The sequence below is a fragment of the Elgaria multicarinata genome, chromosome 9, assembly GCF_023053635.1.
Source record: "Elgaria multicarinata webbii isolate HBS135686 ecotype San Diego chromosome 9, rElgMul1.1.pri, whole genome shotgun sequence".
In the NCBI taxonomy this organism is placed as follows: domain Eukaryota; kingdom Metazoa; phylum Chordata; class Lepidosauria; order Squamata; family Anguidae; genus Elgaria; species Elgaria multicarinata.
Genome location: NC_086179.1, coordinates 7,013,084 through 7,037,171, shown reverse-complemented (window position 1 = coordinate 7,037,171; position 24,088 = coordinate 7,013,084). Strand labels below are relative to the sequence as shown.

The 24,088-nt window shown below is 48.0% G+C and overlaps 1 protein-coding gene across 4 annotated transcripts in view; it reads right to left on the bottom strand.

Annotated features, from left to right (window-relative positions):
- The window catches only part of PLXNA4 (plexin A4), a 695,664-nt gene that overhangs the window by 341,331 nt on the left and 330,245 nt on the right, over positions 1–24,088 (bottom strand). For 2 of the 4 annotated variants that reach the window (XM_063134640.1, XM_063134641.1), the window contains exon 3: positions 12,500–12,631. In XM_063134640.1, the coding sequence (XP_062990710.1) occupies positions 12,500–12,631 (132 nt within the window). The remainder of the gene's footprint in view (positions 1–12,499; positions 12,632–24,088) is intronic. The other 2 variants (XM_063134643.1, XM_063134642.1) reach the window with 2 other exon arrangements.

Sequence of the window (24,088 nt, the reverse complement as noted above, 5' to 3'; positions counted from 1 at the left end):
ATCCTTTGAGAAAGGAGAAGAGTGCGGCCGGGTTGGGTGGAGGAGAAGACAAAGAAAACAGCTCCCCTCCCTCCCATCCTTGGAAGAACCCAAAGCAGAGCCTTAACATAGGATGCAAAGAAAACTTCATTCCATCTGGTAGGACATTTGGGTTCACTTCCAAAATCCTCGACTTGTGCCTTTGATCCAAGTCATTTTGTTTGGTGGGGCGAAGGAGAAGCAATTAATAAGAACACCCTGGATGAATCAGAAAAGGTCCGGCTAGTCCAGGGGGTTGGACTCAATGGCCTTGTAGGCCCCTTCCAACTCTGCTATTCTATGATTCTATGTGGTGTCCTCCAAATGTGTTAGACTACAGTTCTCAGCATCCCTGACCATTGGCCAAGCTGGCTGGGGCTGATGGGAGCTGAGGTCTGGGGAGGTTGTGGGCTCTCCCACACTAGGAAACTTCAACTGGTACAAAACAGGACAGCACGGTTATTAACAGGGAATGGCCGATGAGACCACATCACGCCAGTCCTTTTCCAGCTTCATTGGCTGCCAGTCCAGGTCTGGGCCCGATTCAAAGTGCTGGTATTAACATTTAAAGCCCTAAACGGCTTGGGGCCAGGCTATCTGAAGGAACGCCTCCTCCTGTATGTACCTGCCAGGACCCTGAGGTCATCCTCAGGGGTCCTTCTCCGTGAGCCCCTGCCAAAGGAAGTGAGGCAGGTGGCTACCAGGAGGAGGGCCTTCTCTGCTGTGGCACCCTGGCTGTGGAATGAGCTCCCTAAGGAGGTTCGCTTGGCACCTACATTATATGTTTTTAGAAACCAGGTGAAGACCTTTTTATTCTCCCAGCATTTTAACAGTCTATAAATAAATTTTAACTTGGTGTTTTAAATTTGTAATTTTGCAATACTGCTGTTTTTATCTGTTGAGCTTTTACATTGTATTTTATATTATGGTTTTATACTGTTGTTTTATACTTTGAATGTTTTTAATTTTTGTGAACTGCCCAGAGAGCTCCGGCTATTGGGCGATATAGAAATGTAATAAATAAATAAATAGGGGTATTCAAGAGGCAGCTGGACAACCATCTGCCAGGGATACTTTAGGGTGGATTCCTGCATTGAGCAGGGGGTTGGACTTGATGGCCTTGTAGGACCCTTCCAACTCTGCTATTCTATGATTCTATGATTCTATGACAACTGGACGGCACCAACTTGGGGAATTCTGATGTAGTCTGATATTCCTCTTCAATAGCAGGGAGGTCCAAGACATTTTGCTGCCTGAAGCCAAGGACAAGATGGTGCCGTCCCCCATTCCGTATCCAAAAGCTTTTCAGAATATAAGAATATAAGAGGAGCCCTGCTGGATTACACTGAGGGTCCATCTAGTCCAGCACTCTGTTCACACAGTGGCCAACCAGCCATCAGCCAGGAATGAACAAGCAGGACATGGTGCAACAGCACCCTCCTGCCCATGTTCCCCAAGTACTGGTGTATCCAGGCTTACTGCCTCTGATACTGGAGGTTGCACTTAGCCATCAGGACTAGTAGCCGATAGCCCTCTCCTCCAGGGATTTATCCAACCCCCTTTTAAAGCCATCCAGATTGATGGCCATCACTACATCTTGTGATAGTGAGTTACTTAATTTAACTATGTGTTGTGTGAAGAAGTCCTTCCTTTTCTTGGTCCTGGATCTCCCACCAGTCAGCTTCATGAAATGACCCCATCGGTTTCTAATATTTTGAGAGAGGGGGGAAAAGTGTCTCCCTATCCACATTCTCTATACCATGCATAATTTTGTCCACCTCTATCATGTTTCCCCTCAGCCTTCTCTTCTCCAAGCTAAACAATCCCAGTTGGTGTATCCTACCCTCGTAGGGGAGATGCTCCAGCCCCTTAATCATTTTAGTTGCCCTTTTCTGCCCTTTTTCCAGCTTCATAATATCCTTTTTCAGTTGTGGTGACCAGAACTGTACCCAGTATTCTAAGTGTGGTCGCACCATAGATTTGTATAAAGGCAGTATAATGCTGGCAGTTTCATTCTCAATTCCTTTTCTTATAATGCCTAACATGGATTTTGCCTCCTTTACAGCTGCCACACACTGGGGTGACATTTTCATTTGGACTGGCCGCTGAATCTCATTTTAACACTAGCAATGGTATCACATCCACCTCCGGGCAGCAGGGCAGTTTAAGGGGTGTAGAGTCAGCCACAATGCCCACATAGTTTTGTCCCCTCATATCTCATTGCCACCATCCCTTCTCCACCATCTGCTGCCTGAGGCAGCTGCTTCACCCTGCCCCACAAGAGGGCCAGCCCTGTGCAACAGCAGCCAGCCAGATTCTTTTTATTTAGTTACCTAGACAATATACCACACTTCTTCATTAACCTGCTCCAAGTGGCAAACGTAACTACTACTGTGTCAAGCAGTTACAATAAAACTAATAGAAAATGGTAGCTCTTATAAGGGACAGGAGCCTCCTCAATCAGACTAAAGGGCCATTATCCCGTTCCTTGCACTGGCTGGCCAGATGCCTCCGGACGTACCAAAAGTAGATCATGAAAGCAATAGGGTTTGACTGGGCAGTGTGGGGAGGGTTGTGGCTAGGGTGACCATATGAAAAGGAGGACAGAGCTCCCATATCTTTAACAGTTGCATAGAAAAGGGAATTTTAGCAGGTGCCATTTGTATATATAGAGAACCTGGTGAAATTCCTTCTTCATCACAACAGTTAGAGCTGCAGGAGCTATACTAGAGTGACCAGATTTAAAAGAGGGCAGGGCACCTGCAGCTTTAACTGTTGTGATGAAGAGGAAATTTCACCAGGGGGGGGGTCTGCACTACTGCTTTAAAGGGCTTTATAACAGTTTTGACAACTGTTGGGGCCCAGGACACACTGCATATATACAGGTTTCAAAACGTTTTCAAAGTGCTTTAAAGCGCTTTAAAAGCAGTTGTGTAGATCCCCACCAGGTTCCCCATATATACAAATGACACGTGCTGAAATTTCCTTTTCAATACAATTGTTAAAGATAATGGAGCCCGGTCCTCCTTTTCATATGGTCACCCAAGTTGTGGCAGCAGTGTGGGCACCTGGATACCCCCACAGGCTGCACTGAAGGCCTATGGGGGCTGCATGAGGGCTGTGTGTAGTCCACATGTGCTTTCAGGTTGCCCACATGTGCTTTCATCAGTCTCTAACCTACGTGACCTCAGGTTCTAGCATTCCGAGAGAGGGATACAAATTCATAGTGTTATAAACCTCTACCATGCCACCCCCAAGAATCCCTTTTGCACAAAAACATTTCAAAAGGGAAAGAAAACATTGCAGATTCCTCATCTTCTAGGGCATCTGGTCACTGGGCTTCTAGGTCCTTCTCACTTGTGCAAAAGACTCCCTATTTTCTCTCCCCACCCTACCTGCCTGAGATGTCCACTTGCATTTATAAATTCAGGGAAAGGGTTGTCTTTGCGGTATATAATTACTTTCCCTTTGCTCCATTTCATTTCCCTAGAGCACCAGCTCAAAAATGCATTTTCAGCACGCACCAGAGTTCTCCTGAAGCCCTGCAGAGCTTTAGATGGGAAAAGACCCTCCCCCCCTCTTCCCCCTCCCAAGGAGGTGTGCAGATTAGATTTGCACTTTCCTAGTTGATTGTTGGTGTTGGTCGCTGCCCAGAATTGGATGGAGTAATAGCAAACCTGGAGGGGGGGAAATCGGTTAATAAACTGGTGCTTGGAAGTGACCTGGAAAATGGGAGGTCTCTTGGAGAAGAAGGTCTGGCTGTCAGTAGAATTAGAGGAGACAGCTGTTTAACAAAGTCTGGGATTATCAAGCTTCCAGGATTCATATGTAATCATCAGCTTCTTAGATTTCCTTTCTGTGCCCCCCCCCTTTCCCTTCCCTGCCCCCTTGCTGGGTCTATTACAGAATTTGGGGGTTGGGACGGATCATGATTTGTTACTAAATTCCTTGAGAATGAGACGGGATGAATCCACAAATCGACTCTGATACAATGACCTCCCACCAACGCAGGAATAAGAAGATGCCCAATCTGCTTGGCTCGGAAATAGTCCAATTTCATTTGATGGAGGGGAGGGCAGGGGAGAGAATTAAAACAATCCAAATAGAGAGGATCTGAAAGCTATCTCCCAAGCTGGAGAAAGCTTAGGTATGGCTTACAGTCAACGCATAACAGAAATGTATGGAACATACAAATGTGTACCATGATAGATTCAGAAGGAAAAAGAGAGAAGGGGAGAATACCAACCCAAACGCTACGAAAATAATAAGAACATAAGAAAAGGCCTGATGCTGGATCAGACCAAGGGTCCATCTAGTCCAGCACTCTGTTCACACAGTGGCCAAACAGCCATCGGCCAAGGATGAACAAGCAGGGCATGGTGCAATAGCACCCTCCCACCCATGTTCCCCAGCAACTGCTGAACACAGGCTTATTGCCTCGGATACTGGAGATAGCACACAACCATCAGGGCTAGTAGCCTTGGATAGCCTTTGCCTTCAGGACTTTATCCAACCCCCTTTTGAAGCCATCCAGATTGGTGGCCATCACTACATCTTGTGGTAGTAAGTTCAATAATTTAACTATGTGTTGTGTGAAGAAGTCCTTCCTTTTCTCTGTCCCGGATCTCCCACCCATCAGTTTCATGGGATGACCCCAATGAGTTCTAGTATTTTGAGAGAGGGAGAAACATGTCTCCCTGTCCACATTCTCCACACCATGCATAATTTTATACACCTTTATCATGTCTCCCCTTAGCCTCTTTTTTTCCAAGCTAAACAATCCCAGTGGATGTATTCTGTTTGTGCAAATGAACATATGAATCTGTCTTATACAGATCTATAATACTGCTGTGATTGGAAGTTGTCTTCCAAAGTCTCAGTGAAACGTCCTTGGGCTTTTCTACATGAGGCTGTTAATCCACTGTATCAATTATTGGTTTTGTCGCAGAATTGAAATCCAAGTACTACACAAAGTGTTTCCTTTCCTGCTTTCCCATTACATAACCTCTAGGTGGCAGTGTGGAACAGCGAAATAGCACATTTACAAAAGTGGAAAAAGCATTTTCTTTCATTTTCACATCGGATGCCACATTTCCCCTGCTCTCTCTCTCTATATATATATAAAAAAACTCACCAAAACTGGAGGGTCACAACATCATCAAAAGAACCCATCAACAACAGTGAGTGGTAATGACAAGAGCACAATAAATGCTGTGTGTAGAAAAGCTCCAAATCAGCCCTGCTACTTGGGAGCTCCTTCAAACTGGAGATACCAGGAATTAAAACTGGTATCTACTGCATGCCCTATCCCCATTGTAACACCTCTATTCTCACACCAAGGGAAATATCCTTCAACTCCCACCCACCTGCCCACCTGCCCACAAACTTGATCTCTACACATTACGGAAGTCTGGTGGCATGCAACCGATCTGGAAGTTGTATTTATACCCTCTGCAATAGCTGGCCCTTTAATATTTTATCATGCTTCAAAATGAATCCACACCAGCTGCAACATGTGAAAAAGCAGATGACTTAGGGCTCATCTACACCAAGCAGGATATACCACTATGAAAGCGGTATATAAAAGGCAGGAGCCACACTACTGCTTTATAGCGGTATTGAAGTGCACTGACAACTGTTGGTGCCCATGACAAATACCATATACTGCTTTCATAACACTTTCAAAGTGTTATATCCTGCTTGGTGTCGATGTGTCATGGACCCCAACAGTTTTCAGTGCACTTCAGTACCACTATAAAGCAGTAGTGTAGATCCTGCAGTGCACTTCAATACCGAACACCTCCTCCCATATGTACCTGCCCGGACCCTAAGGTCATCCTCAAGAGTCCTTCTCCGTGAGCCCCTGCCAAAGGAGGTGAGGCAGGTGGCTACCAGGAGGAGGGCCTTCTCTGCTGTGGCACCCCAGCTGTGGAATGAGCTCCCTAAGGAGGTTCGCTTGGCACCTACATTATATGCTTTTAGATGCCAGGTGAAGACCTTTTTATTCTCCCAGCATTTTAACAGTCTATAAATAAATTTTAACTTGGTGTTTTAAATTCGTAATTTTGCATTGCTGCTGTTTTTATCTGGTTGAGCTTTTATATTGTATTTTATATTATGGTTTTGTACTGCTGTTTTATATTTTGAATGTTTTTAATTTTTGTGAACCGCCCAGAGAGCTCCGGCTATTGGGCGGTATAGAAATGTAATAAATAAATAAATAAAATAAAATAAATATAAAGCAGTAGTGTGGCTCCTGCCTTTTATATACCGCTTTCATAGTGGAATATCCTGCTTGTTGTAGATGAGCCCTTAGTGTCCACACGTGTGCTCTTGCATCAGGCCACTTTACCCTTTGGGGTAAAGACGCCACAGAGGAACTTTCTCAGACTATTTAGCTCCTGGAGAATCTCACTGGTTCAAAACACAATCAAAAGCAAAAATTCCATCCTGGCTAAGTACCATTGCATTCCAACCATCAAAGAGGGTCAGACGCCAAGTACCATAGCATATCAGCTATTAAATGCTAAATGCCAATACATGGTAAGCTACCAAATGTCATCAAATATCAAATACTGAAGTCAAATATCACAGGGTGCTGAATATGATTTTTGGGCAATATTCAGTAAATAATGTTAAGTGTTCAGGGAAAATTCAATATCAAAATTGACAGGGAGAATGTGGGGGGGAATTTGAGTGAGTGGGTTTGTTGCAGCTCTCCCAGGGCAGTGGGAGGGGATTGTTGCTTTCTGGTGGCATCCAAGCCATGTATGAGCTGCCATGCTTGGCTAGATCACCAAGATCACAAGAAGAGCCACGCTGGATCACACCAAGGGGCTGTCTCACCCAGCATTCTGTTCACACAGTGGCTAACCAACTGCCAACAGGAAACCCCAAGTAAGAGATGAGTGCCACAGCACCCTCCCACCCATGTTCCCCAGCAATTGGTGTACATAGGCATACTGGCTCTACTACTAGAGGCAGCACAGAGCCATCAGGATAAGTAGCCATTGATAGCCTTCTCCTCCATGAATCTGATGGCCTTATCCATCAAGCCCCCATCTCATTCCATCCCTTCATTGCTTATACCTCCTACGCTTCTCCGTTTATACATTTCTCTTTACGCTGTGCCCGTGCCATCATTATCGGAGTGGCCACCAGGAAGTTGGAAAGAACAAAACAAGTAATAAAACTGCTCTAGCCACTTATCCGGGGGTGGCATAACATGCACCCCACTGGCCACGGCCACCTTGCTGCAGTAGCAGCAAACAACAACATGGCCACATTACCACTACAGAGTGCTATAAGGGTCACAGTTAGTTTCAGAACAAGCTACATTTGGGCTATTTAGCATCCCATAGTGCTAGTGCAGCTATTTTTGGTTAATAGGAAGAGGAGAGGAGAGGACAGGAGAGGACAGAGAAGAGGGGAGAGGGAATGAGGGAGAGAGGGGGAGGAGGAGAGGGAGAAGAGAAGGGAAGGGAAAGGAAGGGAAGGGAGGGGAGGGGAGGGAGGGGAGGGAAGGGGAGGGAAGGGAAGGGAAGGGAAGGGAAGGGAAGGGAGGGGAGGGGAGGGGAGGGGAGGGGAAAGGAAGGGAAGAGAAGGGAGGGGCGGGAAGCAGAAGGGAGGGGATTTAGGGGAGAGGACGGGAAGGGAAGAGAAGGGAGGGGAGAAGGGAAGAGAGGAGAGGGGAAGGGAAGATAAGAGAGGGGAAGGGAAGGGAAGAGAGGGGAGGGGAGGTGAAGGGAAGAGAAGAGAAGAGAAGAGGGGGAGGGGAGTTCAACACACATCCAATCTATACCACATTGGTTTTGGGGAAAGTGCCAGCCAGAAACGGGATACAATCAGGCTAAGTGACCAGTGGCTAGCGGCGTCATACGCTTTGTCCTGGTCAAGAATATCCCCAGAGACTCAGTGGCTCGGTACTCTACAGTTGCGTGCCTGGGAATTTGAATGCCCTTTTCTACTTGGACAAGAATAGACAGGAAGGCTCCATCTGCCCAAGCATATGTGGGTGAGCGGAAAACAAACACTCTCCTCCATGGGGCAAGAGCAAGACAACCACAAATCTAAGATCTACATCTGCAAATCTTCATCTGTTTCTGAGACAGCATCCCAAATACTGCACCACGTCTCTCCAGCACCATCAGGATCCATTTCAGGGTTCTGCGGGTTTCTGGGATGGCAGCCAAGCTGCCTCCCCCCCCCCCTCAAAGACGTTTGCCGCTTGCACGATTTGAAGCCATTCTCTTCACTGGCCTCCCAAGCGCAGGGAGAGAAATCGGGAGGAGGCTGGGTGAAGGAGTGTACTTGAGTACAAGTGGCATGAGCGATGTCCCTCTCGCCGAGGGAGTGGGCTGCTGTCCAGTCCGGTTCCCACTGAGAATTGCATCCAGGTCATGGGTTGCTCCCCTTGCAAGAGCACTGCCTGTGTCCCTTCTGAGATCCATAATCCATGTTTCCCACAGGTGCCTGGAGAGCATGCCATGTTGCCAATCGAGACCCTGCACAGCCCAGAAGAGCACCGTGGCAAGCTACAGGCTTCATGGACTAGTGGAAATTGTGTGTGAGATAAAACTGGGAGGGGAGGGAGGGTGAGATCTGAAGTCCGAACTACACATGATGGTGGCCGGCTCATCCGTTCCAACCTGGACGTGCTTCAATTGCGTCTGAGGCAACGGGGTGTCTAATGGACAAGAGCAAAATGAGTGGGCAGAAGAGGAAGATGTCTGGGGGGTGGGGAAGCTTTAATCAGCTGGGTTCCTGGACTTCACCGCACTTTCCCAGAAGTTGACCCGACTTGATCTGCATCAAGTCAGGCCTTTTCATGGGTTTCCATTTATAAAAATCTGCATAAAAAGCATTTGTGCAAATTTCAGCTGCAATTGTCGCAAATTATTATTATTATTATTATTATTATTATTATTATTATTATTATTATTACATTTATATACAGACCCATAGCCAAAGCTCTCTGGGCGGTTTACAAAAGTTACAAAAACTACTGTTTACACACATTAAAAACAAACAAAACTGAAAAAGTTTCTGGATTTCAGGAAGAAATCCCTGGTTTGACTTGCAAATGAAAGCGGGGGCGGGGGCACGTGGAACTCTGGTGAGCCCAAAAAGGACCCTCCCAGCACAGAAAGGGGGTAATAAATTCCACGCCTCCACACAGCTGCCCTCCCTGCACTCTCCTCCCCCCCCCACACACACACCAGGCTATTGTCTCCTCAATTAAGCTCCAATATCAAAAGTGAGCTTGATTTGGAGAAGAACACTGGGGGCGGGAGTGCTATGTAGTGCGGAGAGGTTCAGTTTCCCCAAGGTATGCTTCCGTTTTGCTCTAAAAACCCAGCTCCTATTTTACCCATGATCAAGGGCAAAACTGGCTGAAACAAACAGCTCCATGGACAGCCCATCTAATTGGCCTCCAGGAGCATCATCTGAATCTCAGGGCTCAAGTTATAGGAAGCCAGATTCCGGCTGGACATCAGGAAAAACTTCCTGACTGTTAGAGCAGTACAACAATGGAATCAGTTACCTAGGGAGGTGGTGGGCTCTCCCACAATAGAGGCCTTCAAGAGGCAGTTGGACAGCCATCTGTCAGGGATGCTTTAAGGTGGATTCCTGCATTGAGCAGGGGGTTGGACTCGGTGGGCTTTGAGGCCCCTTCCAATTCTACTATTCTATGATTCTATGATATCTAGCCCACCTGAAGTCCCAATACTCCTCTCTGGGGTTCCCCAGATGGCAGATCCTTCTTTCCCCTGCCAACCTGACTTCTGCATAGTTTTTCTTCCCATTCTAAAATATAAAAATCCCTCCCGTAATACTAAGTTACTGCCAGTAAAGATTTAAGCTAAAATATGCTGGTTTGTGTGTGGGGGTATTGATGGTATTTTACCCCCTCCCCTATTCCCCCCATCCCCCCCAACAGAAGGGACTCCCGAGAGCTTTTCCAAAATTGAATTTGGTTGTTGGGCCGAAATCCGTGATCTAAAGCTTAGGTAACAGAAGGAGGATTGATAACAGGTGGCAGAGGCAGCAGAAGGTAGCAGCGATAGGATCTACATTTATGCAAAATGTAGGCCCCAAATGCAAAGCAATCTGTCCTATGTCAGGGCTGTTCCCAACCAGCGAGTGATAACTTATAGCTACGGGGGTAATGAAGATGAATGGATAAAACGACATCCCTCTTTCTTCTATATCTCATATTTGATGTATGAATATTCACGGCTGCGGAGAAGGGCAAGGGACTACTGACTTGCAAATATTCCAGCACATTGGCCTTCGACGGGAGGGCTGGGACCCCCAAATTTGGGACCCCCAAATGTGGCCCACAGGTTCTTTTGCTTCTTTTGCAAAAAAATGAGAGACCAAGAGAGAAGGGAAATGGAGGAGAAAGAAAGGGACAGAGAAAATGTCCGTGAGGGCAAGATAAACTCAGGCAGAAGAGAATGGATGATGTAAGCCTGCGCACCCTACCCCGGAGTAAACCCTGCTGAACACAGTGTGGCACAGAAGAAAACTGCAGGACCCATGATCCCCAATAAGAATAACGGACAAGAAATGAGTTCTCATGTCATTTCCAGATAAGGAGGCAGTTCGTGGGGTCTCTCCTGAATGGTAGGGAGCACTCGGTAATCTCCTAACCCAAACTAAAGCCCTTTCTACACCTAAGGATTATCCCAGGAAACTGGAGGGGTCGTCCCTGCCTTCTCGGATCCCCTGTGTGTCATTTGGATGCACAGGGATGGTCCTGGGATGATCCCGGGGGGAAAGGCAGGTGTAGAAACGGCTTAAGTCTTCTTTTTTCCCTTTGGGAGAGTTGGAGGTGCCTCACCCAAGCTTTCCTGTCAAACACCCGAGAGCCCAGGAAGCCCAAGTGATTTTCAGGGTGAGCCAGGAGGGGATAACATCATTGCATTGAGTCACCTGGCTGGACACTGCCAATATCGAGTAGCAGGGGTGGAAATACTTACTTGTGGCCCTCTCCACGCTTTGGCCTACAACCCCCATCGTCCTTCACCATTGACCTAATGAGAATAGCAACCCAAAACTAGGGATGCCTTTGGAAATCCAGCCTGTTTTGGACTTGACAGATTTCTGTTGCCTGGCCAACGTGGCTTGCATTGGCAAGCTGAGCCACGGGTTTCCCCCGAACTCTGCAGACTTTTTTGTGGCTTTTAGGGAAGGAGACGGTCAGGGTTGCAGTTGGCGCAAATAGAGATTTGCACAAATTGCAGCTGAAACGTGTGCAAATTGTGGCAATTGCCGCTGTAATTTGAGCAAGTTGAAAAATAGTGAGAATCTACTAACTGGTCTGATTCACTGCAATGCAAGTCAGGGCCTTGCTAGACCTACCTGATAATCCGGTGGGGTGTAGGGGTGACGCTGCGCTACAGCTAGCATGGTCCGTCGCCCTTTTCTACACGTAACACAGGATGGGGTAAGGGAAAGCCCCGTCGCGTCCTCCATTTTTATTTTTTTTGGACTTAAAGGGCCATGTGCGCAGGAGCGCACCTACGGAAAAGTAAGTCTGTTTTTTTAAAAATAAAGGGTTCCCAGCTCCCCCTGCCCCTGGTTTCCCACACACACACAATGTCTGATGTCCCCCTGCCCGGTCGCTCACCTGTCCTCCCCCTGCTCGCCATGTCCGCCCCCCGCTTGCTCGCCCATCCCCGCTCGCCATGCCCACCCCATCACCCGCCTGCCATGTCCAATGCCCCCTCCGTGCCCCCCCCGTCCGTGATCTCCCCCCCCCGGCTCTGCTCTTCCCCCCATCTCTCCTGCTGCGTCCGCTCTTTCCCCTGGCCCCCATCTCCCCTCCCCGAGATTCACCCCCCGCCCCGGCCCAATGGGCACAGCGCTCCTATGGAGTGCTGTGCACAGTGCGTGGCTTCTCCCGGCTACTCGCAGTAAGCGAGCAGCCGGGAAAAGCCACAGAAGTAACTAGACTTTCCGCAGCCCTGGCCTCAGCCTGGGGCTGCGGAAAAGCCGGGCCACAAGTGGATCCAGTTATCCTGGGTCAAGGGAGGACTTCGCCCGGCCTGACCCTGGGATCCCCTGTGCGTCATCTGGATGCACACCAGGGAGCCCAGGCCTCACACCGGGCTAACTCCTCGCCTAGCAACGGCCTCAGACCAGTTAGCAGAAAACGGAATGAAGTCCAGGGTGCCAAGCTGATGAAAGCTCATCCAGCTCTATGCCCATGAATAGATTCCTCTGACATCCCCCAAAACATTTGGAGAGCCACAAGTTGCCCACCCCGATGTAGAAGCACCCTCTTCATTGTCAGACTGAAGCCGATGAAGCCGAAGTTGCAATTCAAAACCCAGTCCAGACTCTGCTCAACTAAAACAACTGCGCCGCCAATGTGCTCTCTGCCAATTTCAAAGCTTTCCCATTTAAGAGAAATGGACACCGACGTAATTCATTCCCTGAATTAAACACTAGCATCAAAAGCCGGGCAGCTCACCTGTTTCTCAGACATGATGTACAGATGCTTGTGATCTACTGAGAAGGCCATATCCCGTAGTATCGGCCCGGTATCCACCACTTGAACAACCTCATATTCAAGGGCGCCTTTGATTGGGCCATCTACACGGATCTGAAAAAAACAGAAGAGAAGGAATCAGTCAAAGGAAACAGGTGATGGTCAACATTAGACCAAACGTTACACTCATATATTCATTGTTAAAAAGAATAATTTAAAAAATCCATTCATTATATTTTATCCCATCTGTACTTCTTTCTAAAAGCTCAGGGTGACATGCGTAGATGTCCTTCCCACCCAATGTTATCTTCACAGCAACTCTGTGAGGCCGATTAAGAGTTCCAGTTCATTTTTGATCCGCATTTACCCAGTTCACGCAATCCATACTTTTCCATGCTTGCTATGTCATTCGCGGACCCCCAAAACATGTGTTTGACAGCATGCATAATTTTAATAATGGGAGAAGAACGCAAACATTTCAAAGAGGATCACAACTGACGACTGCATTTGGAAAAACACCCATCAAAAATATGCGTGGGTTTTTGTGGGAGAGGGGGGAAAAACAACCACAATCCAATACAGAAACAAGTCAGAATGAGTTTTGAGATGGATTTTCGAGAAGTTCAATGAACTTGAGTACGGCTGATTGGTCCATCCCTAAGAGAAAGAGTGATCAGCGAGTTTCATGGCTGACTAAAGGTTTGAACCTGGGCTGCCCCAGTCCTACTCCAAGTAAGCCAGCCTTACCCACCATAGTGCCCTCCAGATGTTTTGGTCTTTAACCCCCATCAGTCCCAGACACTTTGGCCAATAGCCAGGAATCTAAGCTATCCCACCTCAACCATGAACCACAACCCTCTTGCCTTTTCTTGATCCTTGACTCCCACTAGAATCCTGTCGGGAGGGGTTTGCTACACTACATGATCCTGGAATTTTAACTAGCCTGGCCTCCTCAACCTGATCTCCTCCAGATGTCTTGGACTACAGCTCCCATCATCCTCAGCCAGCAGGTTAGCTTATGCAGTACAGGCCGCACGACTCACAGTTCTATACTCAAACACCTCATCACCACTCCCCACAGGGCCGGTGCCAGACTATTTTGCGCCCTAGGCAAGGTGAGCTACTTTCACACACACAACCCCCCAAAAATGCCAACTTTGATTTTTAAGAACAGATGTTTCCTGGAAAAAAATAAGAAGTACAAAACTTGAAACTGCTAAATTTATTTTAAACTGCAAGAAATACGTCGTGCCAATTATAGCAAACAAATTGGAAAGGGATGTCTATGGGTCTAAAATGCATTATTTAATAGGAACATCACCTCCAAATCATCCCCCCCAACTCACATGCGCGCACGCACACACACACACTCAGCATCACTCACTCCAAACAAACACACGCATGAACACATGCATTCACTCAAAGACCCCATGCACCCCATTCACCCATAAATTCTCCCTCTCTCTCTCTCTCTCTTTTCCAGGCACGTTCCAGAAGTCCGAACGTGGAGCCACCCTGCCCCCACCCCAGCGTCCCTGGCTTCGCTTCGGCTGGGCGGGCGCGGGACGCCATCTCGCCTGCCCAGGCCCAGCTGAATCTTCAGGCCGGGCCGGCTCACAGCTAACGCGTGTGAGTGCTGCACTGCGCCCGGCGCCCCTCTTAGCTTGGCGCTCTAGGCAGCCGCCTGTGCGGCCTCTATGGTAGCACCGGCCCTGACTCCCCACCACCCAACATCTGCAGCTTCAGGCTGCTGACACACTTTGCTCCCGTTCTGGATATATATATATATATATATATATATATATATATATATATATATATCCTCCAGTATCAGGTTGTATGCCTCCAAAAAGGAGCTTCTGAAGCACACAAGGGAGAGTGCCCTTGACCACTCATGTCCTGCTCGTGGTCTTCCCATGGGCGTCTCGTTGGCCCTGGTGTGGACAGAATACTGGACTAGATAGGCTGTGGGTCTCATCCCAGAACTAACCTATAACTGTGATGAAAAGAGCTGGATTTGTGCTGTAAAATAAAATCAATTAACACCCCCAACACCCACCCACCCACCCACCCTTGTCTGTCTTCAGCCTTAGCGAGAACACGCCAACGCATACACAGAGCCAACCGACGGGCACGTTCAACCTCCCTACCCTAAGCCAACCCAGATCCTGACATAACGACATTAATTCCACATCCCTGGAGCTTTCCGCCATTCATTTTTATTCTGCCAGGCAGGTTGCTGTAAAAAAACAGCCGCCCGGCATTCGGCAAAGGTCAGCCGTCAGAGGGAGCCCCCTGGCAGCTGTTTGTTTGTTTGTTCGAACATTATCTGGGGCTGGCGGTTGTATTTATATCCACTGAAGTATCAAGACAATTAATATCCACTCCCAGTAGCAAACAGATGCTTGCGTTCAAGTGTTTCTAGCCTCAGCCAGGCTTGGAATGATCCCCTTAATGAGCACCCTACGATTAATCTTTAAAGATGCAGGCACCTTCCTCTCTCAGTCCACATACACGCCTGGTCAAAAGATGACTGAAAGAGACTGAAAGAACTGGGCATGTTTAGCCTGGAGAAGAAAAGATGGAGGGGAGACAGGATAGCACTCTTCAAAGACTTAAAAGGTTGTCACACAGAGGAGGGCCAGGATCTCTTCTCGATCCTCCCAGAGTGCAGGACACGGAATAATGGGCTCAAGTTAAAGGAAGCCAGATTCCAGCTGGACATCAGGAAAAACTTCCTGACTGTTAGAGCAGTACGACAATGGAATCCGTTCCCTAGGGAGGTGGTGGGCTCTCCCACCCTAGAGGCCTTCAAGAGGCAGCTGGACAACCATCTGTCAGGGATGCTTTAAGGTGGATTCCTGCATTGAGCAGGGGGTTGGACTCGATGGCCTTATAGGCCCCTTCCAACTCTGCTATTCTATGATTCTATGATTCTATGTTTGCTGCTCTGAGCAGCAAATGCCGCACGCCTCCAGGTTAATAGGGGAAATCCTCTAGGGCGGGAGGGGACAGCACTTTGGCTCTTTCTACGCTTCCCGGCTTTCCGGGAGGGAGGGGGAGGATCTCACGATATTCTGATCGTAAGATCCTCCCCCAGGGTCCACACGCGCGTGCAGCATCCCGAGAGAAAGGGGGGATGTTGCGCCTGCCATTTTTGTTTTAAATGGAGTTGAGCGCACTTGCGCTCCAACAAAATGTAAGGGATTTTTGGTAAAAATAAAATAAAACACTGCTCTGCCCCACCTCTGATGGGCATGGAGCTCCCAAAGACCTCCGTGCCCCATGCCTGTTTCCTGCCTCCTCGCGTTTACTCGAGAGGGGGCAGGACAAAACCGGGACGGTCGTCTTGGGACGATCCCGAGACCGTGGGAAGAATCGGGTTTTCCCAGGGATTATTTATCCCTGGGGAAACCCATGATCACCCCCACCCCTGCTCCTGGAAGTCCCTGAGCGTCATTTGGATGCACAAGGACTTGGCCATGACCAGCCCAGATTTTCAGGCTGGTGTAGAAACGGCCTTTGTTTGAGGGCCACATGTGGACTCCCATGGTCGTTTTGGGGGCCCTGCTGTGTTTCCCTGCTGCTAGTGAACGTTTGGCAGCAGCGGTGGTGAACAACACAGTGATGTTTGCAGGGAAACCAGGAGCAGGGGGAGCGTGCCCCTTGTCTGCAAACAGAATCACAAGCCCAGATGCGCAATCTGCTTGGAATCAAGGCATGCACTCCCTAGACACCTTCTTTCCTTGGAAAATTGCTGTCCTTTGTACTGACACCATTGGCAAATTTGGTGGTGACAGGGTTGGGGTGCAGCCCCACATTGGGGTCAGCAGGACAATGTGTCCCCTGACCCATCCCTGCTCTAGAGCGTCCATAATCCCGACCCACGCCTGAGCACTTGCAAGCCCCCTACGGGTGCACTGACACAGGTCCCCCTGGCTTCTGGCTTTCAGCATCCACCATTAATGCAGCAGGGGGAAATGTACAATTTCCGGAGGCACGTGTTTCACACACATATGCTGATGAGGGCCTTTAAGGACCCCAGAGGCGCACAATTACTGGAAACTCCAAAAACTGCACATTTCTCCTGCTGCATTAATGGCGTCCACCATTAACACAGTGGAGGAAAGGGCTGGAAGCCAAGACAGGTGCTTCAGCACGGTCTTGCACGGCCCATCTCATGAGGGTGGCCATCCGACAGCTCCCCGAGTTTGCCCTCCGCTACCCCACATCACCTGAAGGAATCCGTTTTGCTACGGTATTCCAATACCCTCCAGTTAAAAGCCTCTTGGGTAGCAAAGGTTGGGGAAAGACCCTCCTTTGCCCAAGACCTTGGAACACTGCTGCCAGTCACAGGACATGATCCAGAAATGGATGATCTAGCCGTTTGACTCCATCAAAGTCAATCTCACATGTTCAGTCTCAGGAGCCCTGGGCAATGCTCAGGGGAGGCTGTTGGCTCCGATATTCGTGGGGTGGTGAATCCCCTTGGAGAGCTCCTTTAGAGATCTGACTGGGGCAGGGAGGATTCACCACCCCACTGACATGGGAGCCACTGGCTTCCACTGGCAATGCTACTTGCCAGGCGGGACGGACCATCCCTGCTCTAACCGTGGGGCCTCATTTCCTTCCTACCGGCCTTCTACATTAACCTCATTAGAGACAATCAGCTTAACATGCTGAAAGCTTCATTTCCACAAGGTGCAACTAGGCCTGGCGCCGGGCACATCAATCCACATTGCCCTAAAGTGCAAGCCGGCCACAGCATTACGACTAGCCAGAGACCTCCCTTACGCCTTATTGCTTTTCCAATAGCAGTTCTTCTCCCTAGTTCATGAATCTAATGGCCCCCAAAGGAAGGCAAGTAACTCTTTCTGGCTGACATTCCCAAGGTGGGGGAAAGACAGCCGGGTCTAAAGCAGATGATCTAACACCAAGGGGCTGGTATGTATGATGTATTCCAGCTGTCCCATTGATTTGGGCTACAAGATGTCACTATATCGATCCTGGATATCAGGGACGGCAAGCTGCCGGCCGGGGGTGGGGCCGCATTGTTGCCAGTGACACAACATCTTTTCCCCATTTCCCCCTCCTCTGTCCAGGCTTAATGGCCCGTTCTAATTTGTCTAATGTCTGCTAACAGCCAATCAATTGTTAATAAAAGTTCTGCGGCGTATTATATTGCGGGAGGGGGTTGAAAGAGCGCTTTGGAAACCCCAGGAAATGAATGACGTTACTAATGCATGGGTAGAACTGCCCTCCCCACACTAGAACCTGGGGTTTATTTATTTATTTATTTATTTATTTATTTATTACATTTCTGTACCACCCAATAGCCGGAGCTCTCTGGGCGCTTCACAAAAATTAAAACCATTCAAAGTATAAAACAACAGTATAAAACCATAATATAAAATACAATATAAAAGCTCAACCAGATAAAAACAGCAGCAATGCAAAATTACAAATTTAAAACCATGTTATTTAAAATTTATAGATTGTTAAAATGTTGGGAGAATAAAAAGGTCTTCACCTGGCGTCTAAAAGCATATAATGTAGGTGCCAAGCGAACCTCCTTAGGGAGCTCATTCCACAGCCGGGTTCCATGGGTGGGGGGGGAAGCATTCATAGAGTAACTCTTGAACCTGCTGCTTCCTTGCATGGTCTAGGTTTGCTCTAGGAAGAAAAGGAAGCCTCCAGGCCTGCGCTTTGAACCCAAACCAAGGTCTATGCTCTATCCCCTGCACAGCACCATTAAGCAGTGACTGATTCCCCTTCTAGTGAAAGGAACAAATGCCCTGTCAGGCTCTAGACCATAAGAACATAAGAAGAGCCCTGCTGGATCAGACCAAAGGTCCATCTAGTCCAGCATTCTGTTCACACAGTGGTCAGGGAGGGGCAGCAATTTTAACTGAATTCCCCTTGCTGTATCAGAAAGCTGTGGGTATATATAGAAAACCTCAGTGATGCTAGGCTTGTAATCTCTTTTGGCTCTCCACCAAAATTCTGAGGAACAGACCTGAGCAGTTCCACCTACCCTTATTTGCTTTGAAATCCCCCACAACCCTGCCCGTTGACCAGATATGAAAACTGAGGCAAGGAACAGTTCACGTTTATCCACCTGCCCCTCAAAAATCAGATAAAATGAGATGGCCATAACTGCAACTCACATACTTCTCTGGGTATTTGAAGTAGGGATGTATGAGAATTTCAATTCCATCCGCACATCATTCGAAAGTGCTCTCTTTGCAATCCCAAAAGTGAAAAGGACTTGAAAATGTTTGCAAATTCCTGAACTTGCCTTCAAGTTTGCAAACTGTGTACTTAATCTAAAAATAAAAATAAATCTAAAATGCACAGATTTCTGAAAATGCACCACTTTCTTAAAATGCACAACTGCCCCCAAATATGCAGAATTCTCAAACTGCACATTTTAAATCACCCCTGCTTTTGCAACACGCTTAAATCACCCCCGCTTTTGTGGAGATTTATGAAAAGTCAGAAATTTGTGCAAATTTGTGTCTTGCGCCACTTTTACGTTTGTTAGCTGCTTGTGTTGTGCAACTTTCGTGCAAAACAAACAGCGATCACAACCATGAGTGCAAATCAAGGAGACACGAGCAGCAAACTGCTGCCCAGAGAAACCTAGAGAATGTGAGGATTGCTCATTCGCCCATCCCTAATTTCAACCCATGTTTAAAATTGTCAGCGTTTCCAAATTAGTTATCTGAGTTTTCTGTTTTCTTCGATCATAACTTGACTCCCGAAACACAACAAAACACGCTAAAAGTGGAAAGCCGTCCTGATGAACTGATAATTCATGCAAAACACCGTGCTAAAAGCAGAATCGATGGCGCTTCTGCTCGAGGAGGGAAAGTGTGATGCCTTCGGCTCCCCCCCTCTACTGGCAGCTGAAGAGGAGAAGAAAACTGTTCCCTTAAGCACAAAACCTCGCACAACCTGGTCTGTATATCAGCAGCACACGTTGCATTTGTAATCTCAGCGTGTACAAGCAGCTGGACGGGAGACCAGCAGCGCGCCCGGGTGACTCTGCCCTTGGCAAAGCCGTGGGTCATAATCCGAGGAAAGCATCGCCCACTGACCCCTTTGTTAAGCCAGACACCCAAGTGGGATGCAAAATTAGGTCAAACCAAGGCCTCCTTATAAATCAAAGGGCTGCAGCTCTGATTCTTCCTGGTACAGCATATAGATTACACACACACACACACACACACACACACACACACACACACATGCGGGCTCACACAGAGAGCAAGTTTGAACAGGTCACTTATCATAGAATCATAGAATAGCAGAGTTGGAAGGGGCCTACAAGGCCATCGAGTCCAACCCCCTGCTCAATGCAGGAATCCACCCCAAAGCATCCCTGACAGATGGTTGTCCAGCTGCCTCTTGAAGGCCTCTAGTGTGGGAGAGCCCACAACCTCACCAGGCAACTGATTCCATTGTCGTACTGCTCTAACAGTCAGGAAGTTTTTCCTGATGTCCAGCTGGAATCTGGCTTCCTTTAACTTGAGCCCATAAGTCCATGTCCTGCACTCTGGGAGGATCGAGAAGAGATCCTGGCCCTCCTCTGTGTGACAACCTTTTAAGGATTTGAAGAGTGCTATCATGTCTCCCCTCCATCTTCTCTTTTCCAGGCTAAACATGCCCAGTTCTTTCAGTCTCTCTTCATAGGGCTTTGTTTCCAGACCCCTGATCTTTTCTTTAAACATATAAGGTAGCCCCAATATTTATTTATTTATTTATTTATTTATTACATTTATATACCGCCCTGTAGCCGAAGCTCTCTGGGCCATTTATAGAAGTTAAAAACAGTGAGCATTAAAAAAGTATACAAAATTTAAAACCATCAAAACCATCAAAACAACAGTATAAAAACAATAGCATCCATTTAAAAACAACAGTTCTGGGATCTGTTAAAAAACAAACTTAGCGTTGTTAAGTACCCCGCTCTGTCATTTTCCTGCCCCCCCCTCCTAATCTGTACCATCTGAAAAACACATGTTCGTGCATGCGGGTCCATCACTCGCTATTTCGCTTCTCAGTAAGTTATAACTCTCTGCCAAACACGTCCACAGCCTCCGACTGAAGCACACTGAAGTGATGTAAGAAGCTATTAATAATACAATTATTATTTCCAGGCACTGAGGCCCTCCTCCCTGTTCCCCTCATCACCAGAGGTGCAGCAGGATAGGGCCCAGGGTGTGCCTCGCTTTTGCCTCCTTTTACACCGTCAGTACAAATGGTGTCAGAACATTTGAACACACGGGAATGGATCCCTTCTGCAACTCTTTCTGGTGTGTACTGTAACGTTGGCATTACAAGAGCCAGTGTGGTATAGGGGTATGACTAGGGTTGCTATATTCTGAATCCACAAAACCGGGACTTTTTTGAGGTGGGGGGGGGCTAGGATTTCTTTTTAAAAACTGAGCAATATGTAAAGGTCTAGGGAAAGAAAGAAAGCTATCTAAGCTTTAGTTATCTAACACTGCAATCCTATGTGTGTCTACTCAGAAACAAATCCTATTAAGTTAAATAGGACTTATTCCCAGGCAAGTATGCATAGGATTGCAGCCTAAAGTACTTAAACACCTTGCAAATAAATAATAGGCAAAGAACAGTTTAAGTAGGGTGACCCTATGAAAAGGAGGACAGGGCTCCTGTATCTTTAACAGTTGCACAGAAAAGGGAGTTTCAGCAGGTGTCGTTTGTATATATGGAGAACCTGATAAAATTCCTCTTCATCATAACAGTTAAAGCTGCAGGTGCCCTGCCCTCTTTTAAATCTGGTCACTCCGGTATAGCTCCTGCAGCTTTAACTGGTGTGATGAAGAGGGAATTTCACCAGGTTCTCCAGATATACAAATGACCACTGCTGAAATTTCCTTTTCAATACAAATGTTAAAGGTACAGGAGCACTGTCCTCCTTTTCATATGGTCACCCTAGTTTAAGCAAACATACAGAAAAAAATGACACTAAATTACATTTCTCCACTAGTTCTCAAAAGCTAGAGGAGACTTCAGTATGGAGACTTACACTCCACTGAGCAGGCTCAAGGCACCATTTCGGAGGTTGGAATTTCTCCGGCCGGCTGGAACAGGAATCTGGGATTCTTGACTGACTGGCTGGGACGTTTTGGAAATGCTTGGAAACCGTGACATTCCCGGTTTTCCGGGATGTGTGGCAACCCTAGGTGTGATGGTTGGGCTGGGGCTCGGGAGACCTGGGTTCCTAATCTCCACTTGGCCGTGAAGCTCACTCTCAGCCTAAACTACCTCACAGGGTACTTGGGAAGATAAAAGGGAGAAGAGGATTATGCCCATGGCACTGTGGGCTCCTTGTAGATGTAAGAAACAACCGAATAAAATATCAAATATGGATGTTTATACAATACAGCCAGAATTTGTACTCCACAGTAATGTTTAAAGTTTAGTAGAGTTGTTTATTGGGAGATATAAACTGTCAACCTCCTTGGAAGATTATTTTAGTCTGCTGCAGTTCATTCGTTTAATACACTATTGTGCTTTTCTGCTTGCTACTTTCCTGCTGTAATCATTGAAGACAGAACATACCCTCATAAAACTGTTGCTGTTGTTATTTTCACAGCTATATAATACTTTTTGAGTTACCATTAGGTAAATGGTCATTTCTCTTCTGTCAGCAGTATTTTGGGGAGGGCTGAACCAAAATAGAGCTCTCTTTTCACAAAGGATCTCACCCTCTGTGGACATTGGAAACAAAGTTGAGAACATTTTCCTCCGTCAGGGAATTCATCCACAACACAAGAAAATAAGAAAAGTTTTGCTGGATTAGACCCAGGGTCCATCTAGTCCTGCATTCTGTCCAGACAGTGGCCAAATAGCTCCCCTTGGGAAACCCACAACCAGGACAGCACTCTCTCACCCATGTTCCACAACAACTGAAATATGTAGCCTTGCTGCCCCTCATGCTGGAGGTAGCATAGAGTACACAATCACTTCTCTCTTCAGATTTCACCAGGGAAAGGGAAATACTGCTTTTGGGGTGAGGGGGAAATTTGTATGGCTGTGCACGGACCCCTCGATCTGCTTTGGATCCCGATCCGCAACTTCCGGATCGGGTCTGCTCCGCACCGATTCGCCAGTGGTTCGCTTCGCTTCGCTGTGGAGCTCCGGATCTGAACCGGACCTCTGCAGCACCGGCGCCGGCACCAGGTGAGGCCCCCTCCCTCCTCCCCCCTTACCTGCATCCATCCGCGGTCTGGCAGCAGCTTCAACTGAGCCCGAGGACTCAAACAGGAACACCAGGCAGCAGCAGGACCAGGTAAAAAAAACCTCATGCACACAACTTACCTGGTCTGTCGCGGCCTGTCGCCAGCTTCACTAGAGCCCATGGCTCAACCTGGGGCCTACAGTTCCGGTTTGAGCTGCGGGCTCTAGTGAAACCAGCGATGGGCCGCGACGGACAAAGTAAGACCCCCCCTGCCCCCTTTCCTGGCTTTGCCGCCATTGCTGCACGGTGGCGGCAGCGCCAGGTAAGGCCCCCTTACCTTTTTTTCAGAGCTCTGGATCAAGGCGAAGGATCCGCCTTCATCTCGATCCGCCCTGTGACGCTCCGCAATGCTCCGCTCCTCCCCTGATTTTCTTCACCTGCGCCTTAAGGGGAGGTGAAGCACCCCGATCTACTTCTGCTTCTCCGACCCGAATGGAAGTGGAGCACAGCCCTAGAAATTTGCACCCCTTGATATAGCATCTTTTCCTGTGAGAAAAATACCTCACACTTACACACCCCAAAAAGCACAGCCTTTTATTCCAACTTAAACAGCACAGGCCAGAGCTGGCCCCAGGCTTGAGGGGGCCCAAGGAAAGCCATGGTTGCCCCCCCAAATGAATTTACCGGGGGGCAGCAAGATGGATTGCACAGCTTGAGCAGCAGGTATGGGTGGTAGTGGACAACCCAGCACTGAAAAGAGAAGCAGTTGTTGCCGCCATTTTAATTACCCCAGAATGCCCTTGAATGCTTTGAGTTGGGGCCCAGAGGCATTCTGGGGAAATTTACAATGGCAGCAGCTGCAGCCACATCACCCACCACTGCTCCTCAAAGAACGAAGACATTAAAAATAAATAAAGAAGTGGAAGCCAATTAAAAGAAAAAGAGAGGCTGGGAGTGAACCCAACAGTGCCTCCCCCCCGGTGCCAGCAATTGCCTTACGACATCAGGAGTTGACCCCTGGCCTGGCTCAGGCCTGGAATTAGAGGGAGGATATTTGGGCATTGAGTAAAACCCCATGGACCCAATCCAGTGGGAAAGTCACCCATGCAAAGACTGCTCATATCCAGCACCCTGGCCATAGCTAGACCTAAGGTCTATCCCTGGATCGTCCAGGGGTCAAACCTGTTCATCTAGGTGACACACAGGGGATCCAGTGCTCAGGCAGGGGCGAACCCTGGATGATCCCAGGATAAACCTTAGGTCTAGCTGTGGCCCCTAATACTTCCAGTGGATAACTTCCAAGCAGGCTTGACCCCATCTTGCTAGGCCCAGAGGCCAGGGCTCTTAAGGCCAGTTAT